The following is a 19758-nucleotide window of genomic DNA, read 5'->3' as shown; positions in this document are numbered from 1 at the left end:
GGCTAATTTTTATATTTTTAGTAGAGACAGGGTTTTACCACGTTGGCCAGGCTGGTCTCGAACTCCTGACCTCAGGCGATCTGCCCACCTTGGCCTCCCAAAGTGCTGAGATTACAGCACTTGAAACACCATGCCTGGCCTCAGTGTTAGAACATTTTTATTACCCCAGAAAGTTTTCCTGTGCTCAGGTACAGTTAATCCGCACTCCAGGCCCCAGACAGGTCTGCTATCTTTGTCTGCATATTTGCCTTTTCTGGGCATTTCACAGACATGGAATCACATAATTTGTGATCTTCTTTGTCTGGGATTCTTTACACCAGGTTTTGTTTGTTTTTGTTTTTAACTGGTAAATTATTTATTATTTTTTATTATACTTTAAGCTCCAGGGTACATGTGCACATCCCATAGGTTGTTGCAAACCACACATGCCATGGTGGTTTGCAGTCTCTGTCCCCCCGTCGCCTACATCAGGCATTTCTCCCAGTGTTTAGCCTCCACACCCCCTGCTGTCCCTCCCCCAGCCCCTCATCCCCCAACCTACCCCAGTGTGTGATGTTCCCCTCCCTGTGTCCATGTGTTCTCATTGTTCAACACCCACCTAGGAGTGAGAACATGCGGTGTTTGGTTTTCAGTTCTTGTGTCAGTTTGCTGAGAATGATGGTTTCCAGATTCATCCATGTCCCTACAAAGGACACGAACTCATTGTTTTTTATGGCTGCATAGTATTCCTTGGTGTATAGGTGCCACATTTTCCTTGTCCAGTCTATCATTGATGGGCATTTGGGTTGGTTCCAGGTCTTTGCTATTGTAAACAGCGCCGCAATGAACATACATCTTCACACTGCGTTTTTGAGGTCCATCTATGTTGTGATATGCACTAGTAGTTTGCTCTTTTTTACTGCTGCATAGTATTTCACTGAATGGATATTGCACATTTTGTTTTACCTATTCATCAGTTGAAGACTGTTTGGGTTGTTTCCAGTTTCTGGCTATTATGAATTGTGCTACTGGGAGCATTAGCCTGGGTGTCATGGGTGGGCTTAGGTTTTCCTTTCTCTTGGACAGATTCCTAGGAGGGCTAGGTGAAATTATCCCTACCTTGAATTTCTGACAGCATCTTCTAGAACTGGCTCTCTTTCCAGTTCAACACCTATACTATAGTTCCAGTGTCAGCTCCCTAAAATGCACACCCAGTTATGTCTCTTCCCAGATGAAAGCCTTTCAAGAGTGCAGAACAAAGTCCAGATTCCCGACCCTGCAAAATATGGTGGCTTTCCCAGTGCAACGCAGCCCCTCTCCAGCCCCTCTCCAGCTCCTCTCCTGCCCCATCTCTCATCTTGGGAATCAGGTTTACGCAGGTCTGCCATTGTATCCCCAGTGTTTGAGTCTACATGTTGGAATCCATTTAGAAAGCACTTTGTAGGCATCGTTGAATGAATAAGTGGAATTGCAGTTTTGTGATCACAGCTTTTATTTTATTTTATTTTTTTGAGATAGAGTCTTGCTCTGTTGCCAGGTGCCAGGCTGGAGTGCAGTGGCACAATCTCAGCTCACTGCAATCTCCGCCTCCTGGGTTCAAGCAATTCTCCTGTCTCAACCTCCCGAATAGCTGGGACTACAGGCACGTGCCACCATGCCCAGCTAATTTTTCTATTTTTTCTGAACCGAACATTTCCAAGCCTCAATTTCTCCTCTAATCAAGGGGAGATGACAATACCTTCCCTAGCTATCCTTAAAGATTTTTTTGAGAATAAAATGACTAATAAACAAAAATTACTTGGCAAAAGGCATGAGAGACTCTATGAAGGTCAAGTCTAGTCTCACTATGTTGGCCAGGTTGGTCTCGATCTCTTGACCTCATGATCTGCCCACCTCGGCCTCCCAAAGTGCTGCGATTACAGGTGTGAGCCACCGCGCCCAGCCGATCACAGCTTTTAAAATGCTTGTGCATACTGCTTCTTGGCCTTTTGGCAAAGATTAAGTGTAAAATACTTGTGCATAGCCAGGGACTTTTTCATCAGACCCTGGGATGGCTGCAAAAGAAGGTCAAACACTAGTATGGACTAGGAATTGGGAGACCTGTGTTATTTTCTTTTTTTTTTTTTTTTTAAAGACGGGGTTTCACCATGTTGGTCAGGCTGGTCTTGACCTCCCAACCTCAGGTGATCCACCCGCCTTGGCCTCCAAAGTGGATTACAGGCGTGAGCTACCACTCCTGGCCAACCTGGGTTATTTTCTAGCACTGATTGTAAAGGCTTAGTGAGCCTTTCTCAAATGTTCATAGCCAAATTCATGAAGCATTTCACATTGTTAAACCTCTATGCCTTTATGTATGCAGTTTTCTCTCTCTAGAACATATTTTCCTTACCTAGAACAGATTCCCCAATGAGAACTCCTATTCATCCTTCAAAACCCTGGCCAGCCCTCACCTCTGCTGTAATACCTTCTCTCGATCCTTTCCACCCAAGTAGAATTATGATTCCCTTCCTTCTCTGTACTGCTTTATTTTGTACATACTTTTATCACTGTATATTTGAAAAACTATTTGCTTCTATGTCTGCATACCACACTACCCGTCAAGTTGTCTGAGGGAACTACATCTCGTTTGCCTTTGTATCCTAAGGCACTGGAGTCTTGGGATACAAATATACGAGGAGCTCAATAGTTTGTTTTTTAACTGAGCTGAACATTTCCAAGCCTCAATTTCTCCTCTCATCAAGGGGAGATGACAATACCTTCCCTAGCTATCCTTAAAGTTTTTTTTTAAGAATAAAATAACTAATAAACAAAAATTCCTTGACAAAAGGCATGGGAGACTCTATGAAGGTCAAGTCTAGTCTAGTAAACTCTTGCTTGGCTACAGTACCTGGCTACTCAGCTGGACATAAATTGACCTTATTTGGTTCAGGAAGTGCCTGAGGCTCTCCCAAGCCTCCGTCATTGTCACTGTGAGCATGGGTAGAATCGGGGGTCAGTTAAGGACAGTGATTAAGAGCTGATGACTGTGTCTAAAAATGTGACCCCATCTCTCTCCAGCCCTTCCTCTGCTTTATCTTTGCTGCATTTATTGCTCTGTGATATCATCCAACAAATTTATTTGCCTTGTGAATGTCGTTTCATGGCAAAGACAGCTGGTTGCCCACCCAATCCATTTTCTCATTTTCCTTGGCTCTTAACTAAACCCCATTCCTTAGCCCCTTTTGAAGTAGGATGGGGTCATGGGCCTAGGTTCTCACCTATAGAAAGGAAACAGGAGCAATGGCTGCCCCTCCCAGGCTGGGGCTTGAGCACGGTAGGTGTGGCTTCTCTGGACTCCCTTCCGCCTTCTGGTGGCTACACCAGGATGAGGCAGCAGCCCAGCCTCACCTAAGCCAGTAAAGACAGTGTCCAGGCGATTAGAAGAGCAATGACGTGCAGGGACCAGGGCTTTCCAAATGACCACGTGGTCCATCAGTCTGAGACACACACCTTGAATTACTATTCAAGAAAGAAATTCAGTCCAGGCGTGGGGGCGCATGCCTGTAATCACAGCACTTAGGGAGGCCGAGGCGGACAGATGACTTGAGGTCAGGAGTTGGAGACCAGCCTGGACAACGTAGTGAAAGCCTGTCTCTACAAAAAATACAACAAGCAGCCGGGCATGGTGGTGCGCACCTGTGATCTAAGCCACTTGGGAGGCTAAGGCAGGAGAATCACTTGAGCCTGGAAGGCGGAGGTTGCAGTGAGCTGAGATCGTGCCATTGCACTCCAGCCTGGGCCACAGAGTGAAACTTTTGTCTAAAAAAAAAGAAAAGAAGTTCACTTCTTTGTTCTTTAATAAATTTTGGGGTCTCTGTTCCCACCCAACCTTACCCTAACTTACATTCATACTAATGCTTTGTGACAACTGAAACTCTGTCCTTTTCCTTCACTGCAGTGTTCCTAGTGCTGAGAAAAATATCTGGCTCCTAGTAGGTGCTTAAACTAATATTGGTACATCAATGAATGGAGCCAGAATGCCTGTGTTTGAATCACCGACAAACCATATGGCCTCAACCCTGTGGACCTCTGCTCCCTCTCCAGTAAAATGGTAAGAATTGGATCTACCTTTTGGATTATTGAGATTCACATAATATATCACATAATATATTCACAAAGCTCATAGAGAAATGCATGACATATATGTGCTCAGTAAGTATTAGAGATTATTATTACCACTATTAGTATGATTGCATCCATGTCCTGTTTTCTTCAGCCTTTGGGATCTTCAGTAATATTAATACTTAACAATGATTTTATGCTAATTTAGAATAACCTACAGGGAAGTTATTGGCTGCCTGGATGGCAAATGTGTCTCTACTTCTGTCATTGGCTGGCATAGGTAGAGTGGCTTCACCTGTTACTTGTTTCAAGAACTCAATGAGACAGCTTTGGGAGCATATGCAAATGTATGCAAATTGCACGCAAATTTATACAAAACAGCCTTGTGTGTGCCTCCGCATGTACTAGAAAGAATTCTGGTGGCTTTATGCCATCCCACCTTTGGGTTATGCCATTTTTTTATTCTGCTTGCTCAAAAAGACTTATCTGGAAGGAGGGAGGTGGCGTGCACATGAGCGTGTGCACACGTCTGCAGGATGGGCCGGGGGAGGGCAGAGGAGGCCAGTCATGACAGCGGAAATACTGCTCGGCGATCAGATATGTTTGCTGAGCAGTTTCAGTTATCAAATTTTTATTTGAGTCATCTAAAATAAAATTTAAAATTCCAGGCTCTGAGGCCCTACCTCTAATCAGTCCATGTAATTCAACAGCTCCTAATGACCTCCCATCATTAGATAACCCTGTGCTGGGAGCCATAAGAGCTGCAAAAGAAACTTGTCCTTGGGTTTGAAATGTCAAGTGTCCTAGGGCTAATCAGCCGTGAAAGGGTGAGTAATCAGCCACCCACCAGGGGTTTCTGTCAAATGGGCACAAACATGCAGATCGGCCCCCCAGCCTCTGACACAGCTGCTCTGAGGCTCACTTGAGAGCATGTGTAAGGGGCCTTTGCAGTCTTGCCTATGTGTGTGTGAGAGTGCCCAGATCACCATCATTATTAGCAGCAGCGGAGACCAAGAGCAAGGACGGGAAGTCCCGAGGCAGCATTCGCGGGGTTGAACAGATAGTGCAGCAGCAGCAGCCCAGAGACCCGCACCTCTAGAACCTTCCAAAGCAATCCTGACCTCTAGAGCTTTGTTTACCGATCATTCCACATGGCAGAATCACTTGCTTGTCATGCACGTGCTCATTCATCCATTTGGCAAAAACACCTTGAGCACCTGCTCTGTGCGGGGTCCTATGCTGGGTTCCAGGATGTAAACACGGAGAAGACATGGTCTTTACTCAGGAGAACCTACCTGTTCCTTCTCACACTAGGGCCGAGTAATAACCCAGGAAGGGAGAGAAACATGTTATCCATAAACACCACACTGCCTGCAAGGGACAGTAACAAAAGGGAGGAAAGATACAAGGGAGGAAATAATTTGGCCACACCTGGGAAGATCGCGGCCTTGTGGGGAAATGCGTGGCATCTCTTAGAGAATGAGCAGGGACCTGCCAAGTGGCCTGGCAGGGAATGCTGTGCGCCAGGGTAGAGAAGCGTGAGGCCACACGGCCGGATACTCGGAGATCTGATTCGGAAAATACGGTCGGCTGTGTCAAGATGTGGCATTCTCCAATCATCCTGGCCCAGACATCCCTGACTCCAAATGGCTGAGACATTTATTAACCCACAGAACTTGTTTGGCAGTTACTGTACAGAACAAGTCCTTGCTGCATGTGGCCTGTCTCTTCAAGGAGATTGTGAGTCACCTCAGAACAGAGGCTGTCTACTACTCCATCTTTGTCTCCCGGGACCCAGTTCAATGCCTTCCGTTAGAATATTAAGCAGGGAAGAGAAGATTTTTGCTGATGTATCCAAACGGATGAGAATGTTCCCCCTTTAGATGCTACTATTTATTGAGATTCCCATAGCAAATGCAAATTTGCATACAATCACATTGAGTCTTCACAATAACCCTATGAGGTAGATATGATGTGTTCCCATTTTACAAAGGAAACAACAGGCTTCTGGCAATTACTTCACTTGCAGAAGAACAGCAGGTTAGAAGTGCTGGCACCGAGATTTGAATACAGGCTAACTGGCTCAAGGGCCAGTGCTCTTAGCTCTGACTCTACCCAAATATACAGCTTCTATTTCAGTAGACTTAATAACACTGTATGAATTCGAGCTTTAGAGACCAACACGTAAGTCCCGTATCTAATGAAAGTGTTATTTCTTCTCGTGGCTGCCTCTCGAGCCCTGAGCTCCTTGAGCATGAGGCTACACCTGTGTTATCTTTGTGCCCCATACCTGGCACAGCACTTATTCTCCTGGAATGGAGAATAAAGAGGACCAGGGAATTCTTCAGGGTAATTCTAGGAGGACTTCCTGGAGGAGGCCAAATTTCCTGAAGCAAACTGGGAAGATAGTGAGAGGCAAGCCAGGAAGAGGATGAATAAAGGTGGAAAGGTGGACACGATGACTTCATTTATGGGGTGCTACATGCTTTTGATGAAGAGGAACTAGATATGTGTTTAGGGGCGCCCCAAACTCCCAGATCACTTCAGGAGTACAGTTGGAGTGCTTTGGTCTCCTCACATAAATCTCTTTCCTTCCAGGGGAAAAAGAGCCAAGGCTGTTTTTGGAGGGATGAAGTTCCTTGCTCTACCAGAAGCAATAAATAAGCTTCTCTAGGTGAGATACTGCTGAAAAACTGGTGGCCTAGTTGACAAGCATCATTTCCAGGTGACAACTAATTAATCAAATAATTCTTGAGTGTTCTGGGGCCAATTCTAGGAACCGGGATAAAGCATTGACCGTGACCTGGCACAGCGACTCATGTCTGTCATCTCAGTACCTTGGGAAACTGAGGCAGGAGGATCGCTTGAGCCCAGGAGTTTGAGACCAGCCTGGGCAAGATTGTGAGACCCCCATCTCTACAAAAAGTAGAAAGAAAAATGAGCCAGGTGTGGTAGCATGTGCCTGTAGTCCCAGCAACCTGGGAGGCTGAGGCAGGAGGATCTCTTACGCCTGGGAGGTTGGGACTGCAGTGAGCCATGATTACCTCACTGCACTTCAGCCTGGGAGATAGGACAGAGTGAGGCCCTATCTCTAAATAAATAAATAAATAAGTAAAAAGAAAAGAAAGAATGAAAGGATTGGCCCTTATAGAGGTTCCATTTTAGTGGGGGAAGGTGGAGTGAATGAGCAAACATACCAGCAGGCTAGGTAATGCCAGGGGGTAATGAACATGTTGAAGCCAGGAAAAAAAAGGAAGCAGCTTAGGGAGAAAAGGGAGAGTGACGGGAGGAAGACGGGAGGTCAGCAAATGCCAGTTTCAGGAGGTGACATTTGGGCTGAGAAAGAAAATTGACCAAAGGGCACCAACCATGCCAGGAGCTGGGAAGGAAGTACTTCCAGTGGAGGGCACAGCAAAGGGCAAAGATACGGTGATGGGAACAAACATGAAGAATTAGATGTATGAAAAGACTAGAGTGTGGTGAGCCAAGAGAAGAGGGGTCCCAAATTGGGGGTTGGAGGGAAGGAACATAGAGCCAGGCCATGCAAGATCTGGTGATATTTGCTCCATGTGGAAAGAGAAATAGATCATCACGCAGTTACCATTTATTGTGCCTCCACTATGTGTCAGTCTCACTGCGAAGCCTTCGACAAACACTTCATTCCATCCCCATAATGACCCAGTGAAGTAGAAATTCGTATCATCCCATTTCTCAGATGGGAAAACTGAGGCTGAGAAAAGTTAAGCTATTTGCCCAAGATCTGTCTAACTTCATACCCACGTTCCCAACTACTACCACCACCCTGGCTCCCATTTAGCCTGGAGGAAGATTCATTTCCTGCTTCCAGAGGTGAAACTAGAAGCGGGAGTTTTAAAAATGTGGGTCCAGCCTTCCTCCAGAGGGTAAACCGCGTTGAGAGAAACACTCCGTTTCGAGCAGTGCAGGCAGCAGGTGGTGCTCCCTAGCAGTGGTAGCTAGAAAGGGTAGTGGCAGTGGGACGGGAAGACGGAGTTGCAGTTGCTTGGGTTCAGGCAGTTAACAGGCTGGTGATAAAGACACAGCAGTGTCTGTCGAGCAGGGAGCTCCTTCCATTGATGCAGACTGCCCCAAGTAAAGGGCCAAAGCGAGTCTCCTTTCCTGGGGCCGTGGGATGTCCTCACGCTCCCTGCTTAAGCCAGCCAGGTGCTGATTAGAGGTGAAACATACCAGTAATGTGAATGACATCACCAAACACCAGCCATATTCTTATCATTCCAACCTAGCATTTGCACCTAAATTCAGCTTCTGCACATACAATACTGGCAGCATCTTGTTTACAATTTGAGGCGTAGGATTTTGGCTAATTTAGATGTCAGTCTGGTGACCAAAGGGGGATATTCTTATTATTGAATTTTTCTTGCTTATAGTGACCAGGCATCGCATGGTGGGTTTCCTGGGGACCGACTGCACATAGCTTCCCAAGGCACAACCTCACTGGGAATCAGACAAGGATGGAGAGTGAGACACAACGTGTTCTGTAGCTCGGAGAGCACAGGAGGGGTGAGGATTCCGCTGGGGGTGGGGGTGGGGAAAGGCATGACATCAGGTTTTTAAATCATAGGGATACCTTGGGTATTTGCCACACTCCTGCTTTGAGACTCTTGAATAGGAATTACAAAGTGTGCTGACTCTGAGAATACATACAGAACCAGAGCTGACAAGTGGAATCTCTCAAAGTTCCTCCCTGATACTTGCAATGTTTGTTACCTGCAATGTTCACCCTCAAGGGTAAGAGATTCCCTTCCTGGGGAGGGGGCTGAGGGGTGAGTTAGTGAGTGGCGCAGGTGGGGATTCAGAATGCCTGTGTTCTATTTCCAGCGCCTATCACTGACTCATATTGTGACCTTGCTGAGGTCATGGCTCTGTTTTATTTGTTGGGGCGGGGCGGGGGGGCGATTAGAGGTGGCAAAGTTTGCTTTTCCCCAGGCGATGGTAGTTCCGGAATATGAGACACCTACCTGCTCTCCACAAACCCCAACAGTGTCTAGTTCTGCTGATATTAATGAAAAGAATGCTTACATTTGGATCCAAGGAACTTAGGGGGACACTCGAAGAAACAAGTCATTCCTGCCATAGCAAGATTTGTGGTCACTTTTTTTTTTTTTTTTTTTTTTTTTTTGAGACAGAATCTTGCTCTGTCACCAAGCTGGAGTGCAGTGGCGAGATCTCGGCTCACTGGAACCTCCACCTCCCGGGTTCAAGTGATTCCCCTGCCTCAGCCTCCCAGGTGGGACTACAGGCATGCACCACCACGCCGGGCTAATTTTTTGTATTTTAGTAGAGACAGGGCTTCACCATGTTGGTCAGGATGGTCTCGATCTCCTGATTTTGTGATCTGCCCACTTCAGCCTCCCAGCGTGTTGTGATTACAGGCGTGAGCCACCTCGTCCAGCTGTGGCCACTTTTATCTGCAATATTTCTCAGAAGAAAGATCTTTTAAATCACATTCCCATATAAATAATTTCCCATGTGGCCCGCACGTTGTCTGTGGAAAGGAAGAAGAAAGATAGTTTTTCCTTAGTTTCAGGATGAGGAAATCGAGGCTAGGAGTGGTATTTCTCAACAGGTTTGTTACCAAGAGCCCCTCTTGATATTTTACTGTCATGAATTCCCCTGTTTTGCAAGGGGAATGTCAACTACATATTTGCATTTATTAAGTAGAAATTCATCTCTGTTTTCCTTAAAGTCACCTATGAATGCCAGCTCAGGTTTCTGTTCTGCTCAAAACAACTAGTGCTACCATCAAGTTCACTGCCAAGAGTTGCAGTATTTAATCCAGGTGACCTCCTCAAAGATAAAGGCCTCATTTTCATCGGACTTTAAAAAGACCTCTTTGTAGTATCTGGGGAGCCAGGCTGAGAAGTCCTCAGAGAGATCAAGCAGCTTGTGAAAGATTCTGTGGCCAGTGCCGGGGCCAGGACCAGACCCGGGGTCTTGGCTCATAGGCCAGTGCTCCAGCCAGACCACTTGACAGGGAGGGCTTGCGTGTACACTCAGGCATACAGACACATGGGCGTGCACGTGCAAACTGGCAGCCCAACCAAACGCAGGTGTCATGAAACAATGATGCTGAGGGCTCAAACCAGTAGTAAGTTCCCCTCAGTACAGGAGGGAGCAGCCAGAACAAAGCAGAGATTGGCAGGGTGCAACGGATCGCTTCAGGCTGCTTTTGCAGAGTTGCAAGGGTGGGAGATGTGTTTACTCTGCCACCTGCCTGCACTTTGTGACTCTTCAATAATGTATGCACCATGCATGTAGGCAGAAGCATTTTCATCCACTCTGGGAGCATTCAGACCGCTCCCCGAGGCACCTGCCTCTTCAAGAGCATGAGATGGGAGTGGGGGAGCTGAGCCCTTGACGCTGGGGATGGCAATGGCAAATTGGGTACCCTGGGAGAGCGGAGACAGAGAACTCTGAGAACTCGGGGAGGTCTTGCTTGGCCTGGAGTGTAAGTAGGGGAAGAGCTGCAGGACTCCAGGTGCCTCAAAGCTTCCCCCTAGGTCTCTCCCCCACCCCCTCCTCAGGGCTCCTGCAAATATACTCATCTGTTGAGCCCTTGGCTCCATCCCAGAGGATCAGTTTTTTCATCCCATGGCTCAGAGGCATCAAGTCTGCCTGTACTTTTGGAAGAAGGCCGAGGGCTTAGCTTTATGGCTTCAGAATCTGAGGCTCCAATCCCCAGCAGGGCCAGGGGCCAGGGCAGGGTCTCTGGGGGCCTCCTGGCCAACAGCTGTTCTCTGGGTTATTTTAGTCTAGTGGGAGTCTGTCAATTCCAGGGCATTTGGACCGAAATAGCCAACAGCAGCACAATCTCTTGGTAGCATTGTGGGGACCCCTCCCCATACAGAAGTTTCCAAAATGGAGTGGGACAGAAGGAAAGGAGCTTGGCATGGGGGTGGTGAAGAGGGAATTTTCCTGCCTGTATCGGAGGCTGACATCAGCAGTTCCTCACTGTCCCTTCATTCAGCCTTGGCAGGTACCTGACCATCTCCCCAGGCCATCCAAGGTGTGGGGTTGAGTGGGAGAGAGGAAAAGATAATTTTTGAACTTTGTTTTTGACTTCTTGGTCCTCCCCTAAAGCCGGTAAGATATATATTACCCTTTCCCATTTCACAAATGGGGCTACCAGGTCCAGAGAGGCAGAGGCACTGGTCTGAGGCCACACAGCTTGGAACCCAGGTCTGGTGACCCCAGGCTTCAGTGCCTCAGCGGCTGGACCTCTGGTCAGACCGGCAGCTGATCCTTGCGTGGATGCCAGTTCTATCCAGAAGTTCGGGGCCAGCATGGAAAGTGCTGACTGGTCCTGGCCTTCCTTCGGGCCACAGCAGGGGCACTGGCAGCCACCTGCCTGGCTCACCCTCCGGCCTAAGACCGTTAAAGTGCATGTGGGGGGAGGGAAGAGGGAAGACCAGCCACTCTCTCTCCTTGGAACCCCGTCCAAATTCAGACCAGCAGCCCCTGGCGAGGCCCCCGAGAGCCTGCGGGGATTGCCCCCCTCCTCCCCAGAGCAGAGCCAGAGTGCCCCAGTTCCCACTCCCGCTGGCTACACGGGGTGGCGTGCAGGGAGCGTGCTTTGGCACCAGGCGGGTGCGGGAGGCAGGGCGCACGCCCGGGACACGCCTTACGGAAACCGCCTCTGGGCTCGGTAACTGAACTTAGACGTCGAGTGCACCGGCCCAGTGCGCGCCGCGTCTTACCACCCAGTCTTGGAAATCAGCTGCCAGGGTGGGGCCGCGTTTTGGCCACGGCCACTAGGCCACCCCTACCGCTCCTGCCTCTCCCAAGAGATTTTTCTAGCGGGTTAATTTCCTGTCTGGGTAAATCCTTTGGTGAGTCCCTCGCCCCTCCCTCCCCTCTCCATCCCTGCTGTCCCGGCTCCCCCAGTCGGTCCGCGCTGCGCTCCGTCGCCCCCGCGCGCCTGGGCGCACGCCCTCCCCGCCCCGGCCGCCCTCCGGCTCCCTGCGCCCGGCAGCCAGTGCCTCGCCGTGCCGTGCCGCGCCGCGCCGCGCCGCCCCGCGCCAGGGCTCGTTCCCAGAGCCGCGTCCGTGCCGCCGCGGCCCGCGCGGACCCTCCGGCCATGCGCCCCCGCGCCGCCCCCCGCGCCGCCCCCCGCGCTCCAGCCTGCGCCGCCGCGGCGCTCCGGCTCTGCAGCCTCCTGCTGCTGCTCGCGCCCGGGCACGCGTGCCCCGCGGGCTGCGCCTGCACCGACCCGCACACCGTGGACTGCCGCGACCGCGGGCTGCCCAGCGTGCCCGACCCCTTCCCCCTGGACGTACGCAAGCTGCTTGTGGCCGGCAACCGCATCCAGCGGATTCCCGAGGACTTCTTCATCTTCTACGGCGACCTGGTCTACCTGGACTTCAGGAACAACTCGCTGGGCTCGCTGGAGGAGGGCACGTTCAGCGGCTCGGCCAAGCTCGTGTTCCTCGACCTCAGTTACAACAACCTGACCCAGCTGGGCGCCGGCGCCTTCCGCTCGGCCGGGAGGCTGGTGAAGCTTAGCCTGGCTAACAACAACCTGGCGGGCGTGCACGAGGCCGCCTTCGAGACCCTGGAGTCGCTGCAGGTGCTGGAACTCAACGACAACAACCTGCGCAGCCTCAGCGTGGCTGCCCTGGCCGCCCTGCCCGCGCTGCGCTCCCTGCGTCTGGACGGGAACCCCTGGCTCTGCGACTGTGACTTTGCCCACCTCTTCTCCTGGATCCAGGAGAACGCATCCAAACTGCCCAAAGGTGAGCCGGGCCGGCTGGGGGAAGGAGGGGGCAGGGAGAGGCCACCCCAGACCCCAGTCTGGGTGCGAGGAACCTTGAGTTGAGTTTGGAAGAGGCTTGGGAGCTCCTGAAGTTTTCCTGAGTCTCTGCTGGGGAAGTGGGTGGGGAGGGACACATCTGGGACTCTTTGGAGTTTCTGGGCCCTGAGGCTGAACTTCTTCCCCTGTTTCTCCAATAACTCACTTTCTTAAGTTAGCAACCTTCCTGTTCAGGGGATGCCCAGGATCACCTCCCTGGTCCTAGAACTGGCAGGTGTGGATTACTTATGGGCCCTGGCAAGCTGAATGCAGCCTTCTGTATGGGAAACAGCCCTATTCTCAGTACCGTGCCCGGGGAGTCAGCCAGTTCCGCAGGCTCTCCAGCAGCCTGTCCAGCCTAACCTGGCCTCTCAGCTTCTCAGCTCCAATTTGCTCTTCTGTCTAATATGAGTGAGGAAGACTTCTGATGAGGAATAATGGCAGCCTATTAAGAGCCAGTGATGCAGTCATGATTTGTAGTTCTCTGTGGCTTTTCAGCCAGATGTGAAAAAGCTGAACCAAATTGTAGTGAGCTGGTGCCTTCTTTGCTTTCCTGGTGCACCCTTCCAATGGCGGCGTGAGCAAACGTACCCCCTTGGCAGACAGGAACACCAGGGCACAGGGAGCCAAGGGGCCCCATTAAGGCCCACAGGAAGGGGACAGGGGTAGAGCTGAGAAGGAGGGGACCCCAGCATCCACAGGGATGAGCACCCAGAGTGGGGGGCAGGTGGGTGTCCTTCCCCCAGGTGGATTCCAGCCTTCTGCTTGTCAGCCTGTGAGCATCGGTGCCCACCGTGACCTCTCAGAGCTGAACTCTGCCTCCTACCTTATTCCCAAGATTTCAGCAGGATTGGAACCACAGCTGCAAGGCACACATCATCAAAGGTGACAAACATGCAGATTTAGCTTCAGAATATCATTTTTTTTTTCCATTTACGGAGACATCAAGGATGCTGTTCATCTGCATGCTGAACTCCTCCATCCATATCTTCATTCCCGACTGTCATCGAACACCCTCCATGCACCAGGGCACCCACTCCTGGGCAGATGCAGGCCCCTGGGCCAGCACTTTCAGTCCAGGCTGCCTGACATTCCTTAAACGATCTGGCTGGCAAGGTGCAGAGTCCCCATCTTTAAAACTTTGTCCTCTTCCACTTGCCTGGCTCCCCAGACCCTCCCACCAGTAGACTCGGTCCTGGAGGCAGGAGTGACCGGATGCAGAGCTCATTGTGCGTTGGGGCATACCTCGGTTCTGCCTGCTCCTGCCTTTGCTCTTTAGTGGAGTTGGCATCATTCACCCCTGTTGTTGGTTGGGTTGGTGTAATTGGCTCCTCTTGTCTTCCACGTGAAGGCTAGGTGTGGTGAAGTCAGGAGCTGTGGGTTTATCTCAGTTCTGCCATGGTGGCTATGATCTTGAACAGGCCACTGGTCCCGTCTGAGCCTCAGTTTCCTCATGTCTGGAATACTAGAGTTGACCTCTGTGATCTCCAAAGAGCCCTGGATTTGGAGTCTGAAGACATGTTCAGTCCTGGCCTAAAATCTGGGGGACCCTGGGTGGGTCGCTCCACTCTTTTAAGCTTCACCTTCCCCCCAAGTGAAATCAGGACACGGGTGATGCTGCGTAGTCCATCCGCCCAGTAGTTGCTGGGATCCAAGCAAGGTGATACAAGAGCAATGGAAGTGAAATGTTTCTCCTTTTGCTGTCTGTGATGTGGGGAAGGAATGGACGCAGATGGGAAAGACTGGAGGAAGGATGGACAGATTCAGAGCGAGGAGCCATGTCCAGGGCCCTGGGGACAGGGCTTGGAGGGTGTGGTTTTGTCTCAGCCAGGAGGGAGAGGATGGACACAGCTCCAGGGCACCTCACAGGGTGCAGTGCCGTGAGCAGCTCTGGTCTCATTGCCACTGTCCACACTGTGTGGCCTGAGAGTGTCTCCTAAACTGTGAGCCAGATGCAAGGTGGGTGGTAGAGGTCCCAGCACATACCTTAAAGTGAGACCCACATTCAGATTTGGACTCAGGTTTATAATCCTAGGCAAATCCCTGACCTCTCCAAGCCTCAGCTTCCCTGCATCTGGATTCAGAATCTGGTAACGGCGTCCTTTGCTGTGCTTGCTGTGAGATTTAAATGACATCATCTCTAAAGGACACCGTCTTGCTTAGCATGCAGTAGGTGCTCAATAGGTGTTCATCGCCCCTCCCTCCTCCTCCCGCATTTGTGCTGCTTTTTCTGCTTTTCTCAGAGGCAGCTCAGAGCCCAGACTTGCATCAAGCTACTTGCCTTCAAATCCTGCCTCTACTTCTTACTGATTGTATGACCTGTGTGTACCCGCTTCCTCATCTGTAAATTGGGGCTGATACAGTACCTACCTTCTAGACTTGTTAGGAGGATTAAATGGGGATTATTTACAAAGCACCAAGAATAGTACCTGGCCCACAGTAGGTGCTATATGTGTTTTAATTGGTGCTGTTATTACTGTTTTGACTAGAGAAGTGATGTGAGTAGCTTGCCTTGGATCACACAGAGAGTTAAAGACAGAGCTGCGGGTGCACCAGGACCTCCTGGCTCCCAGCATCCCCTCCATGAGGATCACCTACTTCCTGCCAGAGAAAACCAGGCTCCATTAGGGGACAAGCTCCAGGGCTTTCTAGGCAGGCCCTCTGCCTCTTCCAGGGCGGGAAATTGAAGGAGGGGAGGAGCCTTTGCTGTCTTTCCCTTGCCTCCCTGCTCCCTTGTCCTCCAGAGAAGCAACACGGGGCCCGGAGTGTTCTCCCTGTGACCTTGTCTAGCTGTGACAGTTGCAGACATTGTGCTGTCTGCCAGGTGAGCCTCCCCCTGTGGCCGCAGGGCTGATGAGGAGCACTCAGCCTCAGAGCATGCAGCAGAGGGGAGGAAGGAAATAAGATCAAAGTCCAGTGGTACCCTCTGTCCAGGCTCTTCCATGGTCCAGGGTCTGGGGCAACCTTGGTCTGAGGACTGAGGAGGAACTGCCTTGCTGGTGGGACGAGGGCCAAGGGATGCCAGAATACGCAGCAGCCAATCAGCAAAGGCCAAAACACAACAATGCAACAAACCAAAAAACCCAAGATGCCCAATTAGTGTTGAACTTCAGATAAATTACAAATATTACTTTAGTATAAGTAGGTCCCAGGTAATGTTTGGGATGTATACAAAACACTATTTATTTTTCTGAAATTTAACATTAACTGGGCTTCCTGTATTTTACTTGGCAACCCTAACATCCTACCTTAGGGGTGCCAGCTACCCTTGTAGTTTACAAGCGCTGTCTCTTTTAACACAACAGCCGTGCCTGGCAGATACCGTTACCTACAACTTACCCAACAAGAAACAAGGGAAGAGGTGTGCACAGGTCACATAGTGGCTGAGATGAGCTTGAACTCAGGAGTGTTGAACTCTCCTAATTCTTTCTGATAGGCATAGAAAAGGCGAATGAGGCCAGGCACGGTGGCTCATGCCTGGAATCCTAGCACTTTGGGAGGCCTAGGCAGACAGATTCGAGGTCAGAAGTTTGAAACCAGCCTGGCCTATATGGTGAGACCCCCATCTCTACTAAAAAATACAAAAAAAAGGGCTGGGCGCAGTGATTTACATCTGTAATCCTAGCACTTTGGGAGACCGAGGCGGGCAGATCACCTGAGGTCAGGAGTTCGATACCAGTCTGACCAACACGGAGAAACCCTGTCTCTACTAAAAGTATAAAAAATTAGTTGGGCATGGTGGTGTATGCCTGTAATCCCAGCAACTTAGGAGGCTGAGGCAGGAGAATCTCTTGAGCCTGAAAGGCAGAGGTTGCGGGGAGCCAAGATCGAGCCATTGCACTCCAGTCTAGGCAACAAGAGTGAAATTCCGTCTTAAAAACCAAAATAGTTAGCAAGACAGGGTGGCAGGCACCTATAATCTCAGCTACTTGGGAGACTGAGGCAGGAGAATTGCTCGAACCCGGGAAGCGGAGGTTGTAGTGAGCCAAGATTGTGCCACTGCACTCCAGCCTGGGTGACAGAGTGAGACTCTGTCTCAAAAAAAAAAAAAAAAAAAAAAAAAGAAAGAAAGGGAGAATGAGAGCATCCCCAGCACATCCTGCCCCCACACATCGCTGAGCCTTCTGGGTGACAGTGGCCTGGCCTGGTGGTTCTCCTGTGAGACAGTGGAATTCCAGGCAGTTTAGGATGGTGTATCATCAAAAAGACAGTGGTGATCTCTTTTTAAGTATGAGAAAGCGCTCCAGTTCGGGAAGCCAAGGCAGAGCGGGAGAGTGGGGAGGGCTCAGAGGAGACCAAGAAGCAGTGCAAGGACGCTGTCTTCACCTGGCAGTGATCTTCAAAGCCTTTCACGTGGGCACATCACCTTCCCTGCCCAGCAGCCCAGTGAGTGGGCAGGAGATAAAGACAGAAAAATGAGGAGCACTGTGGTGTTTCTCAAAGTGTCACCTGAGAACCACCTGGGTGAGGATCGCCAGGGGAGCTTGTGTGAAGTGCAGATTCACAGGCCCCCAGATCTACTGAATGAGGGCCTGCGGAGAGTGGGTAGAGGCCTGGGAATCTGCATTTTAGCAAGCTCCATACCTCCAGGGGATTCCAATGTATGAGAGGGCTTTCCTCTGGGTCTGTGGCTCAGTAACTGACTCACCGTGTGACTGTGTGTAAGTTGCCTGTCCTCTGTGCCTTAGATTTTTCTCTTATAAACAAGGAGTATAGGTAGGCACCTTCCAAGTCTAAAGGTCTACAGGGAAGAGCAGATGGACCTGGTTTTAAAACTTGGTAAGTTGAGGCCTGGGGAGGCAGGTGAACTCCAAAGACCCATCTGCTGGAATTCAGGGGGCTGAAGTCTCTGTGGAGTATGGGAGGCAGAGCTCCTGAGTGCACTGGGGCTCCGGGCTCATGGGCCTGAGATGCTGTCACAGTGTGGAAGGACTTCCCACATGCCGTCCCTAGCTCTGGTCCTGGGCCGTAGTGAGAAAATGCCATTGAGTTTGAGAAACTGAGGCCGGAGGGCATGAGGCTTGGTGGGGGTCAGTGGACTCTGGGCTTGGCTTTGGAGGGGCACAGAGCAGCTGACACAGGCCACCGCATACCTGGGAGTGTATCACAGGAGGGGCACCTGCAGGTGTCAAGGTGGGAGGCTGCATTCGCCCAGGTCCCCTCTTACACCCCCCTTTCTAGCCACAGCCACGTGTGGCCTGCAGGTTGCAGCCCACAGCACTAGGAAAGAGATCCGAGGTGATGCCATCGCTCTGCGACCTTGACACATGGAGGTGTAGGGAGGGAAAGGCTGGGAAGGGGCTGAGGCGGAATTAAACAGAACCACATGTCACGCCTTGGGTCTGTGAACCCTGGCTCCCAGGTGGAGACAGCTTCCCAGAAAATATCCACTAAAGAATGTCTGGAGCATCTGAGCATTCAGGGGCTTGGGTCTGTGGCTCAGTAACTCACAGTGAAACTTCGTCTCTACTAAAAATACAAAAATTAGCCGGGCGTGGTGGCGCGTGCCTGTAGTCCCAGCTACTCAAAAGGCTGAGGCAGGAGAATCGCTGGAACTCGGACACACCCTGAGCTTCACACACCCTGAAGGCACCGTTGTGTCTAGGAAGGACATCATGGCAGGCAGGTCACATCATTTAACCCCATCAGTTTACCAGGCCAGACTTGGGGCTCGCTGGGGGAGCCGCTCCCCATCTCCCAGAAGCTCCACTTCCCTTTTCTGGTGTCAGACTCTGTGAGGGCCGGGTTTGGTCAGAAGAACGAGGAGTTCTTGTCACAGTGACAACGTAAATGGTATTTCAGCCCAAGGGACAAACCCGGCACTTGCCCGAAGGTCACACTGGCCCTTTCTCCCTGGTGACTCTATTTCTTTTTCTTCTTTGAGAAAATAACAGCAGCTTTATGTTCCTGAAGGTAAAAATAACAGGCTCCTATTATTAGGCTGGGGAAACACAGAAAGCGACATGAAGAAAATAAGGGGTACCCAGAATCCCACTGCTCCTAAAGTTCTGCTGTACTTTATTCTAGTTTTATTCTTACGTATATGTATATTTAAACAGATTGATGTTATACATTCTCACAATGATTTTTTTTTTCTCTTCCGGAGTTGGGAGCATTGCCTGTCGTTACAGTCTTCTGAGGATGTCACTTGAAATGGCCTTGAGAACAGGTCATTTTACAGATGTATTAACTGGGCCTATCCCCTGTTGTTAGAAGCGTGGCTTATTTCCTTTTATTTTTTGTATATAGGCAACGCTTCTTCACACATGTAAAGTCTGTGGAAACCTCTGGTTATTTTCTTTGGGGTAGAAACACAGGGTGAAAGTCTATCCTTTTTTTGGGGGGAGGGGAGAACAGAGTCTCACTCTGTTGCCCACGCTAGAGTGCAATGGCACGATCTCAGCTCACTGCAGCCTCCACCTCCTGGATTCAAGCAATCCTCCTGCCTCAGCCTCCCAAGTAGCTGAGACTACAGGCATGGGCCACCAGGCCCAACTAATTTTTTGCATTTTTAGTAGAGATGGGGTTTGACCATGTTGGCCAGGCTGGTCTTGATCTCCTGACCTTGTAATCCACCCCCCTTGGCCTCCCAAAGTGCTGGGATTACAGGTATGAGCCACCGCGCCTGGCCCTATGCTTTTATTTTAAACCCCTGGATGCATTAATGGTGCCAGTTGCCTGGTACCATCAGCAGAGAGTACACGTGTAGCCACACCTTTCCCAGTGTGTGTGTGTGTGTGTTTGACACAAAGTTTCACTCTGCCACCCAGGCTGGAGTGCAGCAGTGCAGTCTCCACTCACTGCAACCTCCACCTCCTGGATTCAAGTGATTCTCCTGCCTCAGTCTCCCG

The 19758-nt window shown here is 50.4% G+C and overlaps 1 protein-coding gene across 1 annotated transcript in view; it reads left to right on the top strand.

Moving 5' to 3' along the window:
• The first annotated feature begins 10873 nt into the window (after positions 1–10873).
• Positions 10874–19758, top strand: part of LRRC38 (leucine rich repeat containing 38) — a 41931-nt gene continuing 33046 nt past the window's right edge. The window contains exon 1 of the mRNA XM_032300452.1: positions 10874–12851. Within this exon, the coding sequence (XP_032156343.1) occupies positions 12197–12851 (655 nt within the window). The 5' untranslated portion in view covers positions 10874–12196. The remainder of the gene's footprint in view (positions 12852–19758) is intronic.

This window comes from Sapajus apella, unplaced genomic scaffold (assembly GCF_009761245.1).
Source record: "Sapajus apella isolate SASKATOON/1434 unplaced genomic scaffold, GSC_monkey_1.0 scaffold43, whole genome shotgun sequence".
NCBI classification, from domain to species: domain Eukaryota; kingdom Metazoa; phylum Chordata; class Mammalia; order Primates; family Cebidae; genus Sapajus; species Sapajus apella.
The sequence above is the reverse complement of the archived record's forward strand: the minus strand, read 5'-3'. Positions and strand labels throughout refer to the sequence as shown.